Below are 20,483 nucleotides of genomic sequence, written 5' to 3'. Positions count from 1 at the left end.
GCCATTCAAAATTATTTTGATATGTCTTCCATAGCATTTAAATCCAACATTCATCACCCAGTAAAAAGAAACAAACAATGCTATCATCAAATATCAGAAGCCTCAGGAGTATGACACGTTACTCCATTTCATCTTGTTAGAATTGCTCAGTTCTAACTTTTAGAAGCCTATTATGTTTCTGAAAAGCATAATTTTCTGAAAGTTCTGAAATAAGCAAAAGTTTCTGAAAGATATTTTACACCTACTTCTATAATTAGACTATCAGGAAAAAATCTCCAACTTAATTTAGTTGACATTTAGTTTTTAATTAACACCACAACACAGTAGCTTGGGTTATGTAATTAGAGATTTATGCTATTTTAAAGTCTTAAATATGGCTCTTTAAAATTTTAAGCACTTGTTGATCATTAGGATTGAATAAACCCAGAGAACACTGAGCCACTGGGCTTACAACTATGACTGATACTTACTTTGGGCACAAACTATGGGAAGTTATCTGGTAGAAGCACCACTGAAATGAATTTATTTCAATAAGACACATGCAGGAAAATTTCCCAGTGGCTTGTGAAAATATTTGAAAATATTTTTATGTGGTATCCCATCAAAACTCTGAAAGCTAGATCCTGTTAGTTTAAGTTGGTCTTCCGCTTCCTCACTTCTAGAACTGCCTCCTCCAAGAACCCTGCATAGTTCTTTCATTGAGAATATTTAGGAACACTGTTTTCTTTTTAATTGGCTTTTGGGTCCACCAAGATGTTCTGGCTACTGTAAATTTAGTTGTTTGTTACTGTCTATTATTTTAGTTTTTTATTTAGTGCACGCTGGACAACTTCTGGAGGTCCAGAAGGATTTTCCATCCCCCAGGTCCTCAGCACAGGTGGCAGTCTGTGTGGAACCCAGGGGAGAAAATCATTCAGATTCCCAGTGTTCTACCAAATTCAGCAGCAAGCACCACTCAGTGCTGCCACAATTGTTTAAATGCTGCTGTTTTCCAAGCCAAATAATCATTTGGACAAAACGAAAGAATAGGTTGCAAACAACAGGGGGTTAAAAGAAGCAACAGCAAGGAGACACTGAAGTCCATCCCTGCTTCGGTGTACATTGCTCAGATCTCCTTAGGTAAGAAGAAAGGCAAAGAAACAGCTGTGTGCACTCCTTTGTTTGAACCACAACCCACATAGCCCCACATAGTTTATTCTGTACGGAGCCCATGTGAACAAGTGAACTAAGTTTTTATACACTGATTCTGTGACTACTTCTTAAAAAAAAGAAAAGAAACTGCATTGACAGAATCGCATTGCCACAAGAAGCTTGAATCTTTCAACTTAATACTCACCAAAGTAGCTGAATGTGGCTGTGAGTGCATGGATCTCATAGATGACACACTAGTCTGGTGCATGTAGCCATATCCTTGGGGCTGACTTTGTTGATATGCCCCAGGAAGCACAGGAGCTGCATGACAGAGAAGTGCACAGGCATTACTTCTTCAAGAGAATATGGCATCGTCACTAATTGGGAGAAGTGATAGTTTGATCTCTTGATTAGAACATGCTATATCTATAGGAATCGGAGCAAATACAAGGAACATCCATATATACCGGGGTGGCCAACCCAAGGCTTGTGAGCCACATGTGGCTCTTTGAGTTCATTTTGCGGCTTGCAGAGGGGTCAAAAAAGTCTGACGCAACCTCTAATCTGAGCAGCCAAGCCAGTGCATGAAAAGAGGGTCTGAAAAAGCCTAATGCTACTTCTCTTCTCAGCAGCACAAAGAAAAGCAGGGAATGCGGCTCAGATCTCCTGCTGTGATTGGTTATCACAGCACTTCAGTAATCCTACTTCTATTCTGAGTAATTCGCATAGCCATGGCAACATATCCACCATATTTTCAGTGACTCACAGCCAAGATGGAGACTCACCAGACCTCTACTAGCAATAACTACCTTGATAATTGTAGCAATGTCTGGTCATAATAAACAAATAATACGAAAATAAATATTTGTTCATGTCTTGGGGCTCTCAAACATTTGACATTTACCATATGTGACTCTTCCACTGAGCAAGTCTGGCCACTCCTGATATATACTTAACCTTGTACTCAGTAGACAAAGTAATTTTTAAAAACTGGGTGCTTTACAGAATGCAATATCACACACCAAACCGAGCAGACGTATTGGAAAGGTGCAGATTAGTCAGGATTATATTGCTAACCTGTGGGTAAAGGGTAGAAAATGACCATTGCACAAATAACATTAAGTTTAAAAAACTAAATGTGAGAGCATTCAGGAAGAACAATTAATTAAAATAAAAGGAAGGCAACCTATTTTTAAGATGCACATCAGCCATGTATTGCTACTGTAAATCTTTATTCACCCTTTGCATTCTCTGAAGCAATTTGCTTGCCTGCAGATGTAGTTACATTTTTAAAAGTCTAACAATGATTCAAAATTTGCACAACCAGCAACCCTCCTCTTAAAAACTTATATTGTGGGACTTGTAATCCAAAACATCTGAAGGCCACTCAGTTGCCTAGGCCTGTTCTATAGGATGCATTGTCATCATGTTGTAAACTTCCTTCCAGTCAAGGAATTGACTGTCAGTCATTGATGGAGAAACCCACAATGTGACAAAACTGTATCATGTACAATTACTACTTAGAGACTGTTAATTTGCTGCATCTAGCTTTGGTTTCATTATAGAATTGAGATTCGAGAGCACTATGTGAGGTTTTTGCCCCTGCTTTCCCACTACATAACCTCTAGAAGGCTTGGTGTTTCACTTGCAGAAACAATACTGCATTTTCCTTGAGCTAACAAGACTTGCTGAAAGTGTTCTTTAAAGCAGAAGAGAAACCGGAGGGTCACGACATCATCCAAAGTAACCCATAAGCAAATGCAAGTAGGGAGTGACAGGTGCACAATACGTGTCTCCTGTAGAAAAGCTAATTATTTCAGAAAGCAGACAGTATCACTGCAGGGGCACCTTTTTCAGTAGAAATACAGCAGACTACATTACATAAAACCTGAGGGTTGGATAGTAACTTATGGCTTGAATGATTAGGTGTCCTTCGACTTCTTTTCATTACTCCAGACATCCCAATTTACTCTTGTCATATTAGTTTATGCATTTGTTCCTGAAACTTTTAAAGCAAAATATAAAGAAAGGAACAGCATGAGAAAGAAAATAATAATGCCAACTTATTATTAATTATATTTATATCCTGCTTTTCATCCATCATGGAACCCAAGAAGCTCCCAAGCAGTCCCCCACAGACCAGAACAGGCTGCTGTACCAGCAGACAGAGTTGATCAATAGAATGAAATCTGGAATTAAAGAAGTCATAAGGTAGTTCAGGGCATCCAAGGAGTGGCCTGTAAGTTTTTTATGAACTAGAAGAAAGGCAATTCATATATATATATTCTGGATAAGCTAAATGAGGAATTAATGTTCAGGCAAAATTTAAGCAATGAGCCTACAGACACATCAGATAAGATTGCATTATTCCTTGGTTGTGTTTTCAACACAATGCTTGAAAAAATATTTTTCTTCCCTGTTTTCACAAGACATGATCTTTTGTCACATGAACCCTTTTAAGTTTAAATTGTCTGAGCTTCTTTTATACATTTATGTGAATAAATGACACAGCCATTACAAATTACCATGTTTTCCACATTGGTGAATAAGCAAACAACAACAAAAGGACTGCTATATCATAAAAGCTCTTGCTCCATTAAGTATAATTAAAAACGGGTTTGGTTTTAATTATCTGCTCAGCTACAAAAATCTGATGCAATCTTTACTTTCACTGCTTGTCTTTTTACTATGCCTCTCAATAGGATATGCATTGAAATGAGCCATGAAGTTTATATAATCTAATTGTGTAATTGTTGCAAAATCTTGAAGGATGGAATGTAAAGATTCAGACAAAGAACTTTTGATCTTTGAAATAATTTGTAAAATATACTAATATTAAAACTGACTAAACATACCAGCTGGTGATTCTGGAAGTCCTTTGCAGGTTTGCATGGGGCAATTTCTGCTCCCTATTATATAAAGCACATTCATAGTTTTCCTTAAATTGATATATGTATCTTGCCTAACTGACTCCTGGTCTTGATAGTGATAGGTGTACACATGCACACACACACACACAAAATGCATGGGATCATAATGGAGTGCCTTTCTTATTATACTGAAGACTTATTGGATGTGCAAGCATTAAAATATTAAAATGGCTCTTGGTAGCACGGATCCACTAGCCTTGCTAGTGATGGAAGGCTGCTCAGAGAGTGAAATATGGATGAGATTGTGGGCAGAGAACTCAGTTATGGGGAAAACAGAGAAGAGCTGGGGAAGACCCCTTGATTTATGCTGGACAGATTTATTTATTTTACTTAAAGCTTCTATATCTAACCCTACACAATGTCTCAGGGCAGTAATACAATAAAATACAGACAATTGGAGCAGAGCAATAGTTTATTTTTCTTCTCCATATACTTCCTGGTGAACTTAGAAGGATAGTGCCAGATCTCTCTTTGCATATAGTATTTCTATTCTTTCTGCATATATTACCATCTTGTATGGAAGTGATATATTTCTTTTTATAAGTCTCCTGTATCTGTGAATTCAAAAAACCTGTGATATGCATGTTGAAGAATATAGTTAATTTTGTGGCTGAGAGTCTTTGGAATTGCACAAAATAGAACTTAGGCTGAATCATCCCTTTTTTATTTATCCTTGAATCCCAACCTTTACCAACAATGAAAATCAGATTCGGTTCCATAGAGAGCTACTTGACATTTTGCTGAAATGTACTAATCAGAGAACTCATTATGGAAGAGGAGGTACTTCTTTGAAAACTAACACGTTTGTTTAATATGATTTTCACTTGAGAAAATACACATATTTCACAATACAAAAAGCAACTGTTGATTGTTATCACTGATGGTTGTGTCCTCCAAACCTCCATGTAATGATTTGCCATTATGACTTACTGGCATTCAGAAGCAAAGGTCTGTCCTAGGGTTGTTGTGGACAATACAAGCCATTGACAGGAGAGCCTCAGAGCAAGAAAGCCACCTGGCAAGATGGCCAAGCAGATCGCCAGAGCATGTTTCACTATGGTATCGCTGGCCAGGCTCTTCCTGGTTGTTGTCCCAGAGATCTTTGGGCTGATCGGCTAGGTGGAGCTGCCCCCAGTGGGAAGGAGCAAAGAAACTATAATGAGCACAATCATCACCTGTCAGGCACATTGTGGCTGTTTGGCACGTGAGGACAAACCATAGTGTGATTTACCTTGATGGGCTACCATTATGTGTGAACTTGCCATTCCAAGTAGGAGTACACAGCTATTAAATGCTAATTGAAGTATCAAACCTATTCAATTTTAAGACTGAAAAGTGAGATGACAGGGCATCATTTAAGTGACCTGGAAATATACTGAACAGAACTGAGGATTACAATTGGTATTATACACACATATTGTTAGGGTACTATAAAACCCCTTTAAAATTGTACACAAAGCAGTAAGGATACTGATCAATGGTTCAAATATATTCATCTACAGTAGTAGCTTGCTATTTAGTTTGAAGCACATGCTTGCTGATCCTGTGAGTTACATGCCAGCAATCCAAGGAAGCCATTAAATGAGAACAAGGAAGTGTGAACTACTGATCTCCAAACTGCACAGATTAACCTTTGTTAACAGCTTAAGAATTAAAGTGCTCATTGTATCCAAAAAGAAACCCTTTACAGCATCACTAATACTGGTTATATAGGTCAGCAAACTTTTAGGTTGCAAGAACATTGCAAAATACTAATGCTGAAACTAGCTTTGACCTATATCTATTATTCTGAACTATACATATCTTTCTCAGTGCAAAGTCCTGAATGCCAAAAACCCCTTGAAAATACATTCTGCCATTTACTTAGTGGCTACAAGGCAAGCTAATCAATCCATAGAGAAGGAAAGAAGACAGTGCTATCAATTTTCACTACGCAAACACACAACAAACTATATCAATTATATGTCACGCTATTCTAAAACAAAAGCAGGGATGTGGAAATATGGATCCAATATATCACAGGAAGGACTTGGGCTCTTTTTCTGCCATTAATTGTAGATGATCACACATCATGTAATACAGGCACACATTGTGCAAATACATGCATGTTTACATGTCTATCTGAGAGACAGATTCCTCAGAATTATAGCTGAAAATGCAACACACTAACAAACCTAATCAAAGAAGACTGAAAAAAAATTGATAAACAAGTATAACTTGCTGAATATGCTCTTGCTAATAAAAGTGCAACAGAAATGCCTAGCAAGTGCTAGTATTATATATTGTTTGGAGCAGATACTTGCAATTTGACTTATTTAGTTATCATTTTATGTAGCTACACTTGCAGAATGAAGCAGTAATTGCATGAGTGCTGAAATGAGGGCCACTGGGTCAGGGGGTTACCTGCTGTCAGAGTGCAGCAAGTACCAACAATAGATACTAAACCAAAGAGGATTCTTCCCTTTGCTTTTTCTTGACAGTTATCAAAAGGCAAGCTCTCAAGGAAAAGGAAAGGAGTGAGTGATCTTCGCTCATGAAAAGGAGGTGGTGAGATTTATGCCCCCTTTGCAGCAAGTTAGCCATCACAATACTTTTCTTCAGAAAAGTGGGAGAGATACATTTTTACACTTTCCTAAGCAGCTAGAGCAATGGGAAAAACAAAAAATGTGCATCATCTTGAGGACTATCAGGGAAGAAAGGGATCTTACCATGAAAGGGGTGTAAATCTTACCACCTGCTATTTTCTATCTGCACCTTTAATTTCCCTTGACTACATAGTGCAGTTTTTCACTTGTAAAAGCCCTGTTAGTTTAGCACCTACATACCATATGGTGTGCCTTCTCCCACAGGATCCTGCTGTATTATTAAAATCCTGTTTTGACAGGCTTTTGGTACCAGGGCCAGCACTGCCACTAGGTACAGTGAGACTGTTGCCTCAGTGAAAGGCCAGGAAATTACTAGCACTTTTTAACTAATTTTTAGTCCTGCCAGGAATGAGGGAGATATATTTTTGTCTTGTGTGCCAAAATTACCTGGCTGGCCTTTGGGCACAACACACTTGCATGGTAAATGATGCCACTTTCTGCTCTACCTCAGACAGCAAAATATTTGGGACTGGCCCCATTTGATATTGATTTTTCACTGTTATTTCATATGTACAGTAGTATTTTATAAGGATTTTGAACATTTTATTATAGCTACTTAACCCTATGAAAAAATGGACTATACATGGACAGGCATAGGACTGAACATCATAAATGCTGTGGTTCTACATTACTGGAGTTTGCAATGCGGTATTGGTGCCATAAGTCAAGTAGACTATTATCCATGTTACACTGTAATGACAACACAGACTTGTCACGTGAAAAGAACATTTTTGGACCATTCCACAATCACTTAATCAAAACTATTCAACTATTAAAAATCAAAGACAGGTTAATACCAGAGCCAACATCAGTCAGTGCCCATTGCTATATTCTTCTCACACATACTAACTTCTGACTCATTGCACTACTTCAATTCTGAAGATCTGATACCTGGGACAAAGGCAATTAACACACCCAGTCAAAGCTATATATGTAAACATTGTTTATACTCCACATCCCTCAGCACTGGCATAACTGAAAATCAGAAGTGGGCAAAATTATTTGAAGCAAAGAAGCTTTAAGAACTTTACTTGGGAGCCACTAAGGATCATAAATAGAGAAAGCATGTAAAAACCTTGCTGATTGTCTCATACATTTTCTGATAGTAACAACAGTACTTCCTGCTATGCAATCATTTGTTTACTGGGCAAACAAGAACTGCTAAGTTAACTCTGATATGTGCAAGGAATGGACACATGGTGACTGTTAAGCAGAAGGCAACAGTAGACATCTCTAATACCTCCTTCATTAGATGGTCTTGTTACCTCACTGGAATAAGAAAATACAGATTCATCTGACTTGTCATCTCCAGCACCAGAAGTACTAGCAGAATGTAAATGTTGTTTACAGTAACGTCTTGCTTTTTCTGCAACAGGAAACACAATGCTGCAGTAAATACATATAAAACAAAGCTGGTGGGGATTAATTCCAAGTGACTTTAATCTAGAAAACAGGGCAAAGTGGTTACTTCCCTTGTGCAAAGTAAAGTAATTCAAGCTTAAGTGTTCATTAAAATTTAAGAATGGGACAACACACACAGGAAAAACGGTTTTGCATTATCACTAGTATCCTGTGCTGTCTGCTACTACAAATAAAAAAATTGATTGCCTTTTGTCACATGACACTTTGCTGAAAAAAGAAGGTTGAACTGCACAATCTGGAGTGCAAGAACTTCACTGCAGTATCCTTTGCAAGATTATAGCTGCTGATCAAAGCACAACAGCAATTGAGCTATCATATTTATCCAGTCATATGAAGAAAACTAATGGTCATGAAGGCAGTGTGCTGTTTGTCATAACTCTGGGGTGCTTCCAGACTGACATCCCTAGTGCTACCAATCGAAAAACACTGTACAGCTACTCCATCTTTCCCCCCTTAATGGGTTTTCTTTAGTAAGAAAAAGGATAGACAAAGTGGTATGGAAACACAGAAGGTTAGAAATGGAAGAACATGATGTTTGGACCCCAGTAAAATTCCATGAATGTGGCAGGGTGGATGCAAAATAAAAGCCTTTATCTGGAAGTATCATTAGTTTGATATATTGTACATAACTTCCAAACGAAATTGACTTCAGGAAATAACTGCAGGATAAAAGCCTCACAAGAAACCACCTGTGGTGTTAGTCTGCATTTAACTGTAGAAGGGCATCTGATTGAAAATCCACTAGGCCTTAAAATGCATTCTCCATATATCAGGCAGGTAAAATTAATTGAACCTTTTGCAGTGATAGCATTTTAAATAGATGTTGTAATGGTGGTGTAGTAGACAGAGAAATCCAGTGCTTGCACAGGTCTATACCACATTAGCAACCTTCCAGCTGTTCAGAGACTAATAAATAGTTCCATGCAGACTGGCCCTAGGGGCATAGCCAAGTGATGGGAGTGAAACACAATCCAGTGCACTTGTGCATGTAGCCAATGACAATTCACCTTAATGTGACCACAGTAAAGCATATGCTGGCATATCCACGTAAGTTAATTCTGAACAGCTACATCATTAGATATGCTAGGTCAAATATCACATTCATTACTTCAGCCAGGCATTGGAGGAAGCCATGAGCTAAACAATACCCGAAAGCATATGTAGACTCCTAGACTGAATATTATCTTCCAAAGGGTCAATGTCGAAGATTGAACCGGGATCTGTGCGCCATACTTTGAGGTCTTCTCCAAGAAAAAAAGAACAGTAAGACAGAGAGATGTTGAATAAAGTAAAAGCATGAATGCTTTACCAGTTCCTATAAGCAAAAGAGCAAAAATCTGTAAAAAGCATATACATCCCATTCTAGTTAACCTCATATACACACACACATCCTAAACAGTCAAGGGTCAGTATTACAATTTTCAAGACTCCTTTGATATCAAGTCTATCTCCATGCTATGCATTTTACTTCCAATGAAATCAGATTCTTAGCATCAAATCTCCACTATACTATTTTATGTATGAAACGCTGGCTTACTTGCACAAGCTGAACTCATATTTTCTTTATGAAGAGTAAAGAGAAACATTTTCTTTTCCATCCAGACTCCCTTGCCTACCTCACTACATTTTGTCAAATTAATCTGTTCTGTCTCATTAGTCCAAATGTTTTTATCCCTCCCTCTGCAGGTTTGGCTGCTTGCATACTGAAAATCACTATATTACCTTTTGTGAGATGCTGTGCAAATTATAAGCATGTGTGCTTATTATTTATCATTGGACTAATGAACTTAGTCATTGATAACATATGGAGAATGTTAAGAAAGAGTATGTCTTTCCAAAGGCAGTGCTGCTTCTTATGCTTTTCTGATTGTTTGCTGCTCTTCAGGGATGCTTAAAAGGTACAGTGTAAAGCACTGCTGCCTCAGATCACCCATCCTCAACAGCAGTATTCAGCTGCTGATTTTGCTATAATGAGTCGATGAGAAGTTACAAGGCTCTAACTACATGCCACTGTCCACCAGTCTAATCTACCACCTTGAAACTGTGTCTTACAAAATAAGAATTAGACAACGTAAGCACAATTTTAACATAGCTAAAACACAGCAGCTGAAGCAGTCTATGTGACCTGGCTAGCTCACAACTTGACTACCTGCCGAACTAGCACCCTTCTGTTAAACCTGTCCATTCATTGACATCTTTTCAATAAAGGCTGTGTTCCATATATCCTGAGGGTTAAAGGCTAGTCAAGTAGCAAATAGGAAATTGTTTCTTGTTGCACTGGAATGCCACTCATGCAATGCTCTCCCAAAACATTTGGTTTCCTTTATTCTAGAAATACTCTTATTTACCAAGGCCTCTGGAATGTTAGAATGATAAGGTCTGTTTTGTAGCTGTGCTTAATTATATTGTTAATATTTTGGCTTTTCATTTTATTAGGGCTTTTGTAGACTGTTTTATTGCTTGTAAACTGCTGTTAGGACTTGTTTTGGAAGAACTCAGTTTTTTTAAATGAAAATCAATAAATACACAGAAACACAGGAAATTCTGATAGTCAGTTTGTACTAGCAACAATTATAATGGAAACTAGAAGATAATAAATACATCTGATTGGCATATATTAGGTATAGCAGTTTTCTCGCTTGCAGAACAGACTTTGGTTGCTAATAAAAGCACACTTTATGGTAAGCACCTCAACCTTTTTAGATCAGTGGGTATATTTGAAAATATGAGAAACTACTGTGCAAACCACCACAAATTGCTTAATCATCACATCATTGTTTTGGCAACTACATATCTTGGGTTGTATCTTATTCTGAAAACAAACAAACAAACAAACCTTTAGCTTCATGTCTCTTGGGCAGTGCAATGTCTCTTTAACAAAGGATTATCTAATTTGAATAATGAGTAATTTGTGTAACTATTTATTTATTTATTTAAAACATTTTTATGCCACCTCCATTGCAACAAAGCCTCAGGGCGGCTCACAACAAAAACAAAATACATAAATATAACAATTATACAAATAAAAATATTAAAACCCGGTGCATCTCAGCTTAAAAGATTTAAAATCCCATAAATACAAATAAATTAACAATTAAAATGAGTTTTAAATAAAAAGGTCTTAGCCTGGCGCCAAAAAACAAATAACGATGGCGCCAGACGGACCTCTCTGGGGAGCGCATTCCATAGATGGGGTGCCACCACAGAGGAAGCCCTCCTCCAGGTACTCACCCTCCTAATATCATTCACAGAGGGTTTCCAGAGAAGGGCATCTGCTGCTGATCTCAAGGGGCGGGAGGGCATATACGGATGCAAGTGCTCCTTTAGATACCCAGGTCCCAAGCCATTGAGGGCTTTATAGGTCATAACCAACACCTTGAATTGGGCCCGGACTTCAATCAGGAGCCAGTGGAGCTGACAAAGAACTGGGGTTATATGAGAACAATGCCCAGTCCCCGTCAGCAGCCTGGCAGCTCTATTCTGCACCAATTGAAGTATCCGGATCGTCTTCAAGGGTAGCCCCACGTAGAGCGCGTTACAGAAATCTAATCGGGAAGTTACCAACGCATGTGTCACTGTTGCCAGGCAGTTGTTCTCCAGGAAGGGACGCAGCTGATGGATCAGCCGAAGCGGAAGGAAGGCGCTCCTCACCACCACTGTCACCTGAGCTTCTAGAGACAGCTCAGGGTCGAGGAGCACTCCCAAGCTGCGAACTCTGTCCCTCAGAGGGAGTGCAACCCCATTTAGGACAAGGCCCAAGTCCCCCATCCTGAGGCCTGAACCACCCACCAACAGGACCTCCGTCTTGTCTGGACTGAGCTTCAGTTTATTGGCCCTCATCCAGCCCATTACCTCAGCCACGCACCGGTTCAGCACAGCCACTGCCTCACCTGGATTGGTGGAAAATGAGAGGTAGAGCTGGGTATCATCAGCGTACTGATGATTCCGCAGCCCACACCTCCTGATGACCTCTCCCAGCGGTTTCATGTAGATGTTGAATAGCAAGGGGACAAAATGGAACTCCATGGCATAACTGCCATAACTGCCATGGCGCAGAGCCATAGTCCCCCATCACCACCTTCTGAAATCGGCTGTTGAGATAGGTGCGGAACCACCGCCATGCGGTGCCTCCAGCTCCCAATCCCGCTAGCCTATTCAGAAGGATACCATGGTCGAAAGTATTGAAAGCCACTGAAAGGTCCAGGAGAACTAACAGGGACGCATTCCCCCTGTCTCTCCCTGCACAGGTCATCGTACAGGGTGACCAAGGCAGATTCAGTGCTGTATCCGGGTCTGAAGCCAGACTGAAATGGGTCCAGATAATCAGTTTCATTCAAGAGTGCTTGGAGTTGTCCCGCCACCACCCGCTCTAGCATCTTGCCCAGGAACGGGATGTTGGCCACTGGTCTATAATTGGCGGCCATCTCTGGATCCAGGGATGCCTTCTTTAGCACTGGCCGGACTACCACCTCCTTTAAAGGGGCAGGCACCCAACTGTCCCTTAAAGAGGCACTGACCACCTCCAGGATCCAGGTCCCACTCCCGTCCTTGGCTTTCTTAAGTAGCCAAGATGCGCATAGGTCTAGTAAACAGGTGGTAGGGCGTACTTGTCCAAGCACCTTGTCCACATCATCAGGCCGCAACAACTGAAATTCATCCATTAATTGTGGACTCGGCGGCGTCGTTGGCATCTTCCCAGTAGAATCTGGTTCAATAGTAGAGTCAAGCTTGTGACGAATCTGAGCGATTTTCTCCCTGAAATGCTTGGCAAAGTCATCACAGCGGGCCTTCAAGGGTGGCACGAGATCTTTCTGTGGGCCCGGATGTATCAGCCCCTGCACCACCCAAAAGAGCTCCGCCAGACGGCATTGTGAGGAGACAATGGAAGCGGAGAAGAATTTCTTCTTCGCCATCCTCACCACCACAGCATAGGCCCAATAGTGGGCTCTTAACTGTGTTTGGTCAGATTCACCCCATGATCTCCTCCATCTATGCTCTAGATGTCTCCCAACCTGCTTCATTGCCCATAATTCAGGTGTATACCAAGGAGATGAACAGGCTCCGCCAGGTGGGAGAGGAATCTTGGGAGCGATTGTGTCAATAGCCCTGGTCATCCCCCCATTCCACAGTTCAACCAGGGCATCGACAGGATCACCAGCCTTGTCAACCGGAAAATCCCCCAGAGCTTTCAGGAATCCATCAGGATCCATCCGGCTCCAGGGGTGGACCAATACAATCTGGTCCGCACCCTTACAGAGGGAAAGGCCGCTCTCGAGCTCAAACCTTATGAAGAAGTGATCTGACCATGACAAGGGTGTCAAACTTAAATTCCTCACCCTCAGATCACCCTCTTCCTGCCCCGTCGAGAAAACCAGGTCCAGAGTGTGTCCACGTTCATGGGTCGGGCCACTATGATCAATCTGTGGGGCTTGCCTCAAACTGCCACCTCCAAGGGAGGCTCTGTTGGTGGCAATGAAGAGAATGGCCTTTTCAGTGGTGGCCCCCTAGAACAAGCCCCCCACTGAGCCCCACCTGGCACCAGCTTTCTATCTTTCTGGCACCAGGTCAAAACCTTCCTCTACAACAGGGCATTTAATTAGTTGGGGCTTTGTTAGTTGCTTAATCAGATTAATTTATTGGAATTTTGTATTTTAAATTTGGTTTAATTTTTTTCAATTTTTTCAAAGTTTTCTCAATGTTTTTATACTGTGGTGCATTTTAGATTGTGTTTTAATGCTTCAGCTGTTGGACAGTATAGAAACAACAACAACATACAGCTATGGCTTTTCCAATATATCCTTTGGCAATGTCCAGTAGTTGCTTCTCTTTATGAGAAGGTTATTACAGAGATTACAGTCTTTAATACTCATTGACGTACACATTCTTTTAAATTATTTACCTTTTCCATGCAAATCAGCACATGGCCTGAGTAAATAGATTGTCAGTCCATTTTGAGAAATTAAAGACTCATATGACAAGATCAGAAGGCTTAACATTCACTTACAATACCACCTTCAAATGGATACTAAATTCGCTATTTGGTATACTTTTGTTGATGCCTATGTATAATTTTTAGAAAGCTAAATGCATTTAATATTTTCTTTTTTTTTCTTTCCGTACAACTCCACAAACTAAGCATAGATTTCTTGCTATAGATATAAACAAATCTATTTATCTATTAAATAGAATTAAAGAGGGGGAATAATTAGACAGTTTTGCAGCTTCCCCCAGGTGCCAAGTTAAGGAATTTTTCACTTACGAGTGCCACATTGAAGACTACTGCTTTATGGTGTGAATAATAAATTTTACAGCACATTGTCTCTGAAATAACTCTGAGGATTGAATGCCATCCTAGGACTGCATATATTTTCTTTTAATAACAAAGTTAGAGAACTAAAGAGCTGTTGTGCTCAAGAAGCACCACAATGTAACCATAATGAGCTAAAATACAAAATATGCAGAAAAACCCAAGAAGAACTATTGAGGTAAACTTTTGATATGATGCATCAACTCTTGTCTTGCAGTGATTTCCAAGAGACTGTCATAAAGTAACACCTGAAAAAATGTGTGCCAATTCATAGTTGAATAATTTATGCTATACTATTAAACACTGTACAAATACTTTAGGACATTTTTTAGACTGAAAGTGCAGAATAAAAAATGAATGCATCCTATTTTCATTTCAATACACAGGTCAACTGTTACAGCTCCCAAAAAAATACTACATATTTTATAACAATAAAATTCCTTTCTTGAGAAGCATTGAAATAGTAACACTGAATTCCTTTTGTACTAATCTATACGAAAAATGTCAAATGGCAATTTATTCTGTGATTGCTTTCATTTTTAAAAGAAAGGAAAAATGTTAATAATTGGCCTTTCATATTAACAATTTAAGTACTTTTTATATTATGTCTCTTTTTTACCTATAAGCCTTTGTAGAGCAAATTAATGTTTGATTAAAATCCCTTTCATCTTATCATCTGTTGTGTTAATTAATATTCTCATTACTTCAGTGGTGACTGCAATTAGCACTTTTGCTAGAGAACAATTATTGTCTGATAACCCAAAACTGACCTATCGTTTTTTATCTGAAAAAAGAAATCTCCTGTGCAACAAAAGTATGTAATATCAAATGCAGATAACACTGCAATTAGGCAGAACAAAGCATAATAATAACAGAGTGAGGTTATTCTGGTCAGAAAGAAATATCCGCAGACTGGCCCAATCAAGTATCTTTGGTCAGTAAAGCATATCAAACTAACTTACCCACAATTATTCCAGGTCTTCTGTCCATTTCAACTATATGTGGATGAACACCTTTATAGGCAGCATCACTAACCACTTGGGTATTCCTTCTCACCCGTTCAGTCACCGGGTCATCCACTATTGGAGTGAATCCTCTGCCTTTCGTTTTCTCAAAATCTTCATGGTATTTGACCTGGTGAAGAATGGGGATTCTATTATTGTCCAAGGACGCGAGTACTAAGAACTGCAAAAGATGAGGCACCATTTTTGCTGGGCATTGATATTTCTGTTTGCCAATTACTCAAGCAGATAACTATTGACATGCAAGTATTCACTGCCAGCATATGCCCCAATATATGTGATATTCCAGTGGATTTCTTTAAGAATATATCTGAAGTAGTTCAATTTGCTATTCATACAGGGTCACATGCAATTTAATATGTTAATGTCAACCAGGTACATTCGCATGCGAGTGACAGTATCAAAACCCTTCAAAAACCAGCTTCCATTTCATACAAACTCAAAAGTAATGAGAACAAATGCTTCATACCAACTGTCAAATTAGTATAAGTTACCAAAGCATTATAGATATTTCTATACCTTTGAACCCCTTTACACCCACATAACCGCACTCACACACAATCTTGCAAGCAAAGCCAACCACAGCAATTGAACTCGGAATCCCACTTGCACACCATGAACCAAGAACATGCACAAGCACAAGGCAGTGTGTGTGTCACCCTCTCCAGTTAAATGTACTATAAGGAATCACACAGTGAATAGTTAGGAAAATCATTTTATTAGTATTGCAGAGAGTGGAATTACAACTTTTATATGCAGTTAGCAACCCACCCCATCACATCCACTGTGTAAGAAGAAATCAGTCCATAGTTTAGTACAGTGTGCTAGTTACCTCTATTATTGAAGGATACAATCCAATTGACTGCAAAACATTGTTTTTTAGAACATTCCAGGCATGTGAAGAATGTACCCTACCATTGAGATGTTGTTTTGTGTCTCTTTGACATGCCTTAGCTCAGGTGTGTCTAGAATCACACTAGATCTACCTTTCATCTGTTGCTGATCTCTGCTGTACTTGACCTGCAAAACAGGGTATCATCACAGTACACAAAGGTTTTGAGTACACAACTGGCAAGGAACATTACACTTAATGGCATGAATAAATTATCTTCCTCGTGATTCTTGATCATGAGTATTGCACTGGTATATCCATTCAAAGCATGAGTGTCATTGACCTTGGCTACAAATCATAATACTTGGGTGGTTAATATGCAATACAAAGAGTAAAATGCTAGCTTTGAAGACATTGACAGTCATCCACAAGAAAACTCAGTGTTCCCACAACTTGACTGGCTATTTCTAGACCACAAAGACACAATACTTTTTAAATCATACATAGGTGTATGGTATTATGGGATGCAGTAATTATAGAAAAGACACTTTATTAACCCAAACAATAGAAAGAAATGAGAAACAAAGGACTTGCCGAGCTGATAATTTCTTGATTCTTCTTGACTCTCTCCATTTCCGGAGTAACACTCACAGAAGTAGCTTTACCAACCTGACCTTTATAGCGCACCTATTAATTTACAGAATAAAACACAATGCATAACCATGTAACTGAACTATGATAAATAATGCATTGCATTAAACGCCACATGGTGTTTAAAGTCCAGATGTTCCAATTAGTTTGTCGTTTATTAACACTGCATACTGAAGCATAACAGATTGTTTTCTTTGTATTTCATCAGTAAAATATGCACATACAGAAGCAATACTAACTTAAACATAATTTACTATAAGGTGCAAATCACCAAGCACTGCAGCCTTTATTTAGTTCAGTGGGGATTCATACTCTGCACTTCCTAGATCTGTGCAAAGGAAAGGTTTTCATATTAGCATACATTCTTAGGAACAGATCAAACCATAAAACAGTTTCTGTCAGGAATATTTAATACTGTTTTATTTCAATGCTTATTACAAAGTCAAAAGATGAGAAAGATTTTTTTTTTATTTAAAACTTTTATATACCATCCACTACCAAGGACTCGGGACAGTCAAACAGATGCCAAAGATGCCAAACAGTGTGTTGGATCCTTGGATCTCAAGGAGTACTGCACAAGCTAAATCATACAAGGCGGTGGCACTTCATATGTACTGTCAGGAACTAACAACATGTTGCATGTAAATAGGCATATTAGACACAGGATGCTTATTTTGATGTTTAGAAAAGCAGTTTCAGGATGGGGAGGTTAACAGCAAAGAAACAGAGTCCCTAATCATTTTCTTGCTCACAAGTTTGCTACTCTAAAGCATCCCCAGTGTGTCATAGGCATGTGTAGAAAAATAATATCTGATTACTGAGTCAATGTTTAGCATTGTTGACTTCATGTTTTCATTACTGTTTTAATTTGGCAGTGCTTTTCCACTGTAATCACAGTAAGAACTGTTATTTGTGCAAAGGAAGGAACAATATTTAACATCACTAAAACTTACCACACTGATATTTTGCTGATTTTTCTTTACTCGTTCAATCTCTGGAGTCTCTGTTACTGCTGTGCCAGCACCTATCTCCTTCTTGTAAAGTATCTTCATTATACAAAAAAAGAAAAAAAACAATTGTGAGTTCTCTAGAAAAGCTAGCACTATTTGGGAAAAGCAGCCAATATTCCAAGTACTAAACACACTAACTCAGCTGTTTGCACTCATAGAAATGTTTGCATTTTCCATAAATCATCTAAACACCAGAGAAGCTAATGCCATTTTAAATCGCTTTCTTAGTGTTCTGCTGCTTACTGGAACTCATAAAATAGCTTATCTTATTTTTGCACTAAACAATATTCTTCAGGATTCTGCACTGCTTACAATGCTTCAGTGTTCAATTAGTCTTGGGTTACAAACGACTCTATTATCAATGAGTCCAAACAGGATCCAAGAGAAGCCAGTCATGCATGGGCTTCAACTCTTCTCTGAAATTTGTAATCTTGGGATACAATAGCTAGTATTTCAGCACTACGATGGCAGCAAAGTATCACAACATCTGGTCCTGGAGAGAAGATTGTGTAAAGTGTTTTAGCTAACTTAGATGCTGCATTCCTTACACATCAAGTTGTTATTGTGTTGCAATCATTTCACAGTGCATTTTTCACTTCCCTGGTTATAGTTGATATAGAACATAATGGCACAAAGTACCAACAAGCACACATGTTGTGCTAATACTCCAGATGCATAACATCAAGATTCCCAATTGTCCATATAATTCTCTACAAGGCTGAGATGGGACTCGGACACTTCCTATGGTCCAGTGAGCATACAAATGTTCCTTAAAACAATTTTTCCTTAAACTGCATTGCTACACTGAAGAAAGCAAGCATCCATTCTTATTACACTTCTAAAAACAAAAAAATGAAGCATGGAGTTCAAACAAATTAGCCCTGTGAAGTCTGAGTCACTTGCATTTTACTAATTTTGATAGTTTAACAATGCAAGCATTAGCGTTAAAAGAGTAGTGTAGCTGTTACTAAGGAGGTTATTCAATTGGTTTGGGAAAAATTATGTACACATTTGCATTGGATCCCAGGATACAAAAGAGCTCAACTGACATTGGATATGTCTACAAGTTCCTTCTAAAACATGAATTGTTCCAACTTACAGAACTTATATTTCTCTGCGTGTTCTTAATTCTCTCAATTTCAGGAGTGTCAGGCACAGCAGAATAGCTACACAGCATCTTCTCTGCTTCATCTTTATACTTCTTCTGCAACGTAACACAACATGCACAGATGCATATGCACACACAATATGCCACCAACTGAGATCTGGTTAAATCTATGTAAGTCTAATTTATTACCACTTTAAAATGCCTTTTCATTGTCAGGTTATGGTATACTTGGCTTTGAAATAATTTGGAATTCAAATCTAAGCTATTAATTCTAGATTAAGCATCCACATGTTAATATAGATACTTGTTAACACTAAAGTTGCATGCATCCTCCATAAAACTAAAATTCAGCTAAGTATGCAGTGAGGAATGCTGTAAACTGTTGAACTACAACAGTTAATGAGTTACTCATTATTCATTATTCACTACCCACCTGGCTAGCTATTTCAGATGCTTTCTTTGCTCTCTGAATCTCTGGGATATTTGTGTCCACTTGCATTCCTTTCCCTTTGATTTCAGTCTCCAGGTCCTTCATATATTCTTTCTGCAAGATGTGGCACACTAATGAATTCTTAGACATACAATATCGTTAGCCTTTCATATCCAAAGCACTGGAATAATTCATGTGTGCTCCTTTCAAAGCTGTGCCAGCAACACAAACTAGATTTCTGATGCCTGGCTGTGGTTCTGTAGGATTCAGTTTTATTATTTTAAATCCCCTTTGTATTTTACCATAAATGCCATTGAAGTACTGCATTCGGCACAAACCTGGCTTGCAATTTCATAAGCTTTCTTTGCTCGTTGTATATCAGGAGTATCCATGCCCACCTGCATACCTTTCCCTTTAATTTCCATTTCTAGATGTTTCTTGTATTCTTTCTGTGAAGGACAGAAGAGGCAATACTCAGATCTATAGTAGCTGAAGCTTTTATATAGTTTCTGCTTTAATCTGTGTGCTTTTATTAAATAGCACTGTTGAAGGTCAAAATGTCCTTTGATACAATCAGAACATTGGCTCCATAGGAGATTCTCAGATACATCTGATGTTCACTTTTTAAAAAAGAGAAAAGGAGACCCTTTCACGCACACGCACATATCTCTGTAGCATTTTGTTTCAGGCTGTTGCTGCTTTCACTGTCCTCAGTCGAATACCAGGCTAAATATTAAAGAATACATTTATACAATCGCACATTACATGTAATGGTTTCAACCCAGAAAAAGCAAATGCATCTGCAATCTTAGATAAACCTTGCTGACAGAAACAAAAACATTTCCCTATTATAAAGTTTTTTTTTTCAAAAATTGTGACTTTTAATGCAAATAGGAATGAAAAGGCCCTCCTGTTCCACAGAAAACATACCCAATAAAGTTCACTAGCTGCTAGACCAGAGTGAAGAGCCTTTTTGCCTGAGCCCCAAACTCAGT

At 38.7% G+C, this 20,483-nt stretch overlaps 1 protein-coding gene across 8 annotated transcripts in view; it reads right to left on the bottom strand.

Annotated features, from left to right (window-relative positions):
* The window catches only part of NEBL (nebulette), a 157,066-nt gene that overhangs the window by 9,746 nt on the left and 126,837 nt on the right, over window positions 1–20,483 (bottom strand). Inside the window, exons 17-26 of one of the 8 annotated variants that reach the window (XM_044424575.1) lie at window positions 19,827–19,937; window positions 19,492–19,602; window positions 19,050–19,154; window positions 17,894–17,986; window positions 16,884–16,976; window positions 16,373–16,477; window positions 15,398–15,569; window positions 9,277–9,369; window positions 7,947–8,072; window positions 1,337–1,452 (exon numbers count right to left, since the gene is read on the bottom strand). In XM_044424575.1, coding sequence (XP_044280510.1) covers window positions 1,337–1,452; window positions 7,947–8,072; window positions 9,277–9,369; window positions 15,398–15,569; window positions 16,373–16,477; window positions 16,884–16,976; window positions 17,894–17,986; window positions 19,050–19,154; window positions 19,492–19,602; window positions 19,827–19,937 — 1,125 coding nt within the window. Of the gene's footprint in view, window positions 1–1,336; window positions 1,453–7,946; window positions 8,073–9,276; window positions 9,370–15,397; window positions 15,570–16,289; window positions 16,478–16,883; window positions 16,977–17,893; window positions 17,987–19,049; window positions 19,155–19,491; window positions 19,603–19,826; window positions 19,938–20,483 lie in introns of those variants that run through there. The other 7 variants (XM_044424576.1, XM_044424577.1, XM_044424578.1 and 4 more) reach the window with 7 other exon arrangements.

Source organism: Varanus komodoensis, unplaced genomic scaffold (genome assembly GCF_004798865.1).
Source record: "Varanus komodoensis strain SLA01 unplaced genomic scaffold, ASM479886v1 scaffold15, whole genome shotgun sequence".
In the NCBI taxonomy this organism is placed as follows: Eukaryota; Metazoa; Chordata; class Lepidosauria; order Squamata; family Varanidae; genus Varanus; species Varanus komodoensis.
The sequence above is the reverse complement of the archived record's forward strand: the minus strand, read 5'-3'. Positions and strand labels throughout refer to the sequence as shown.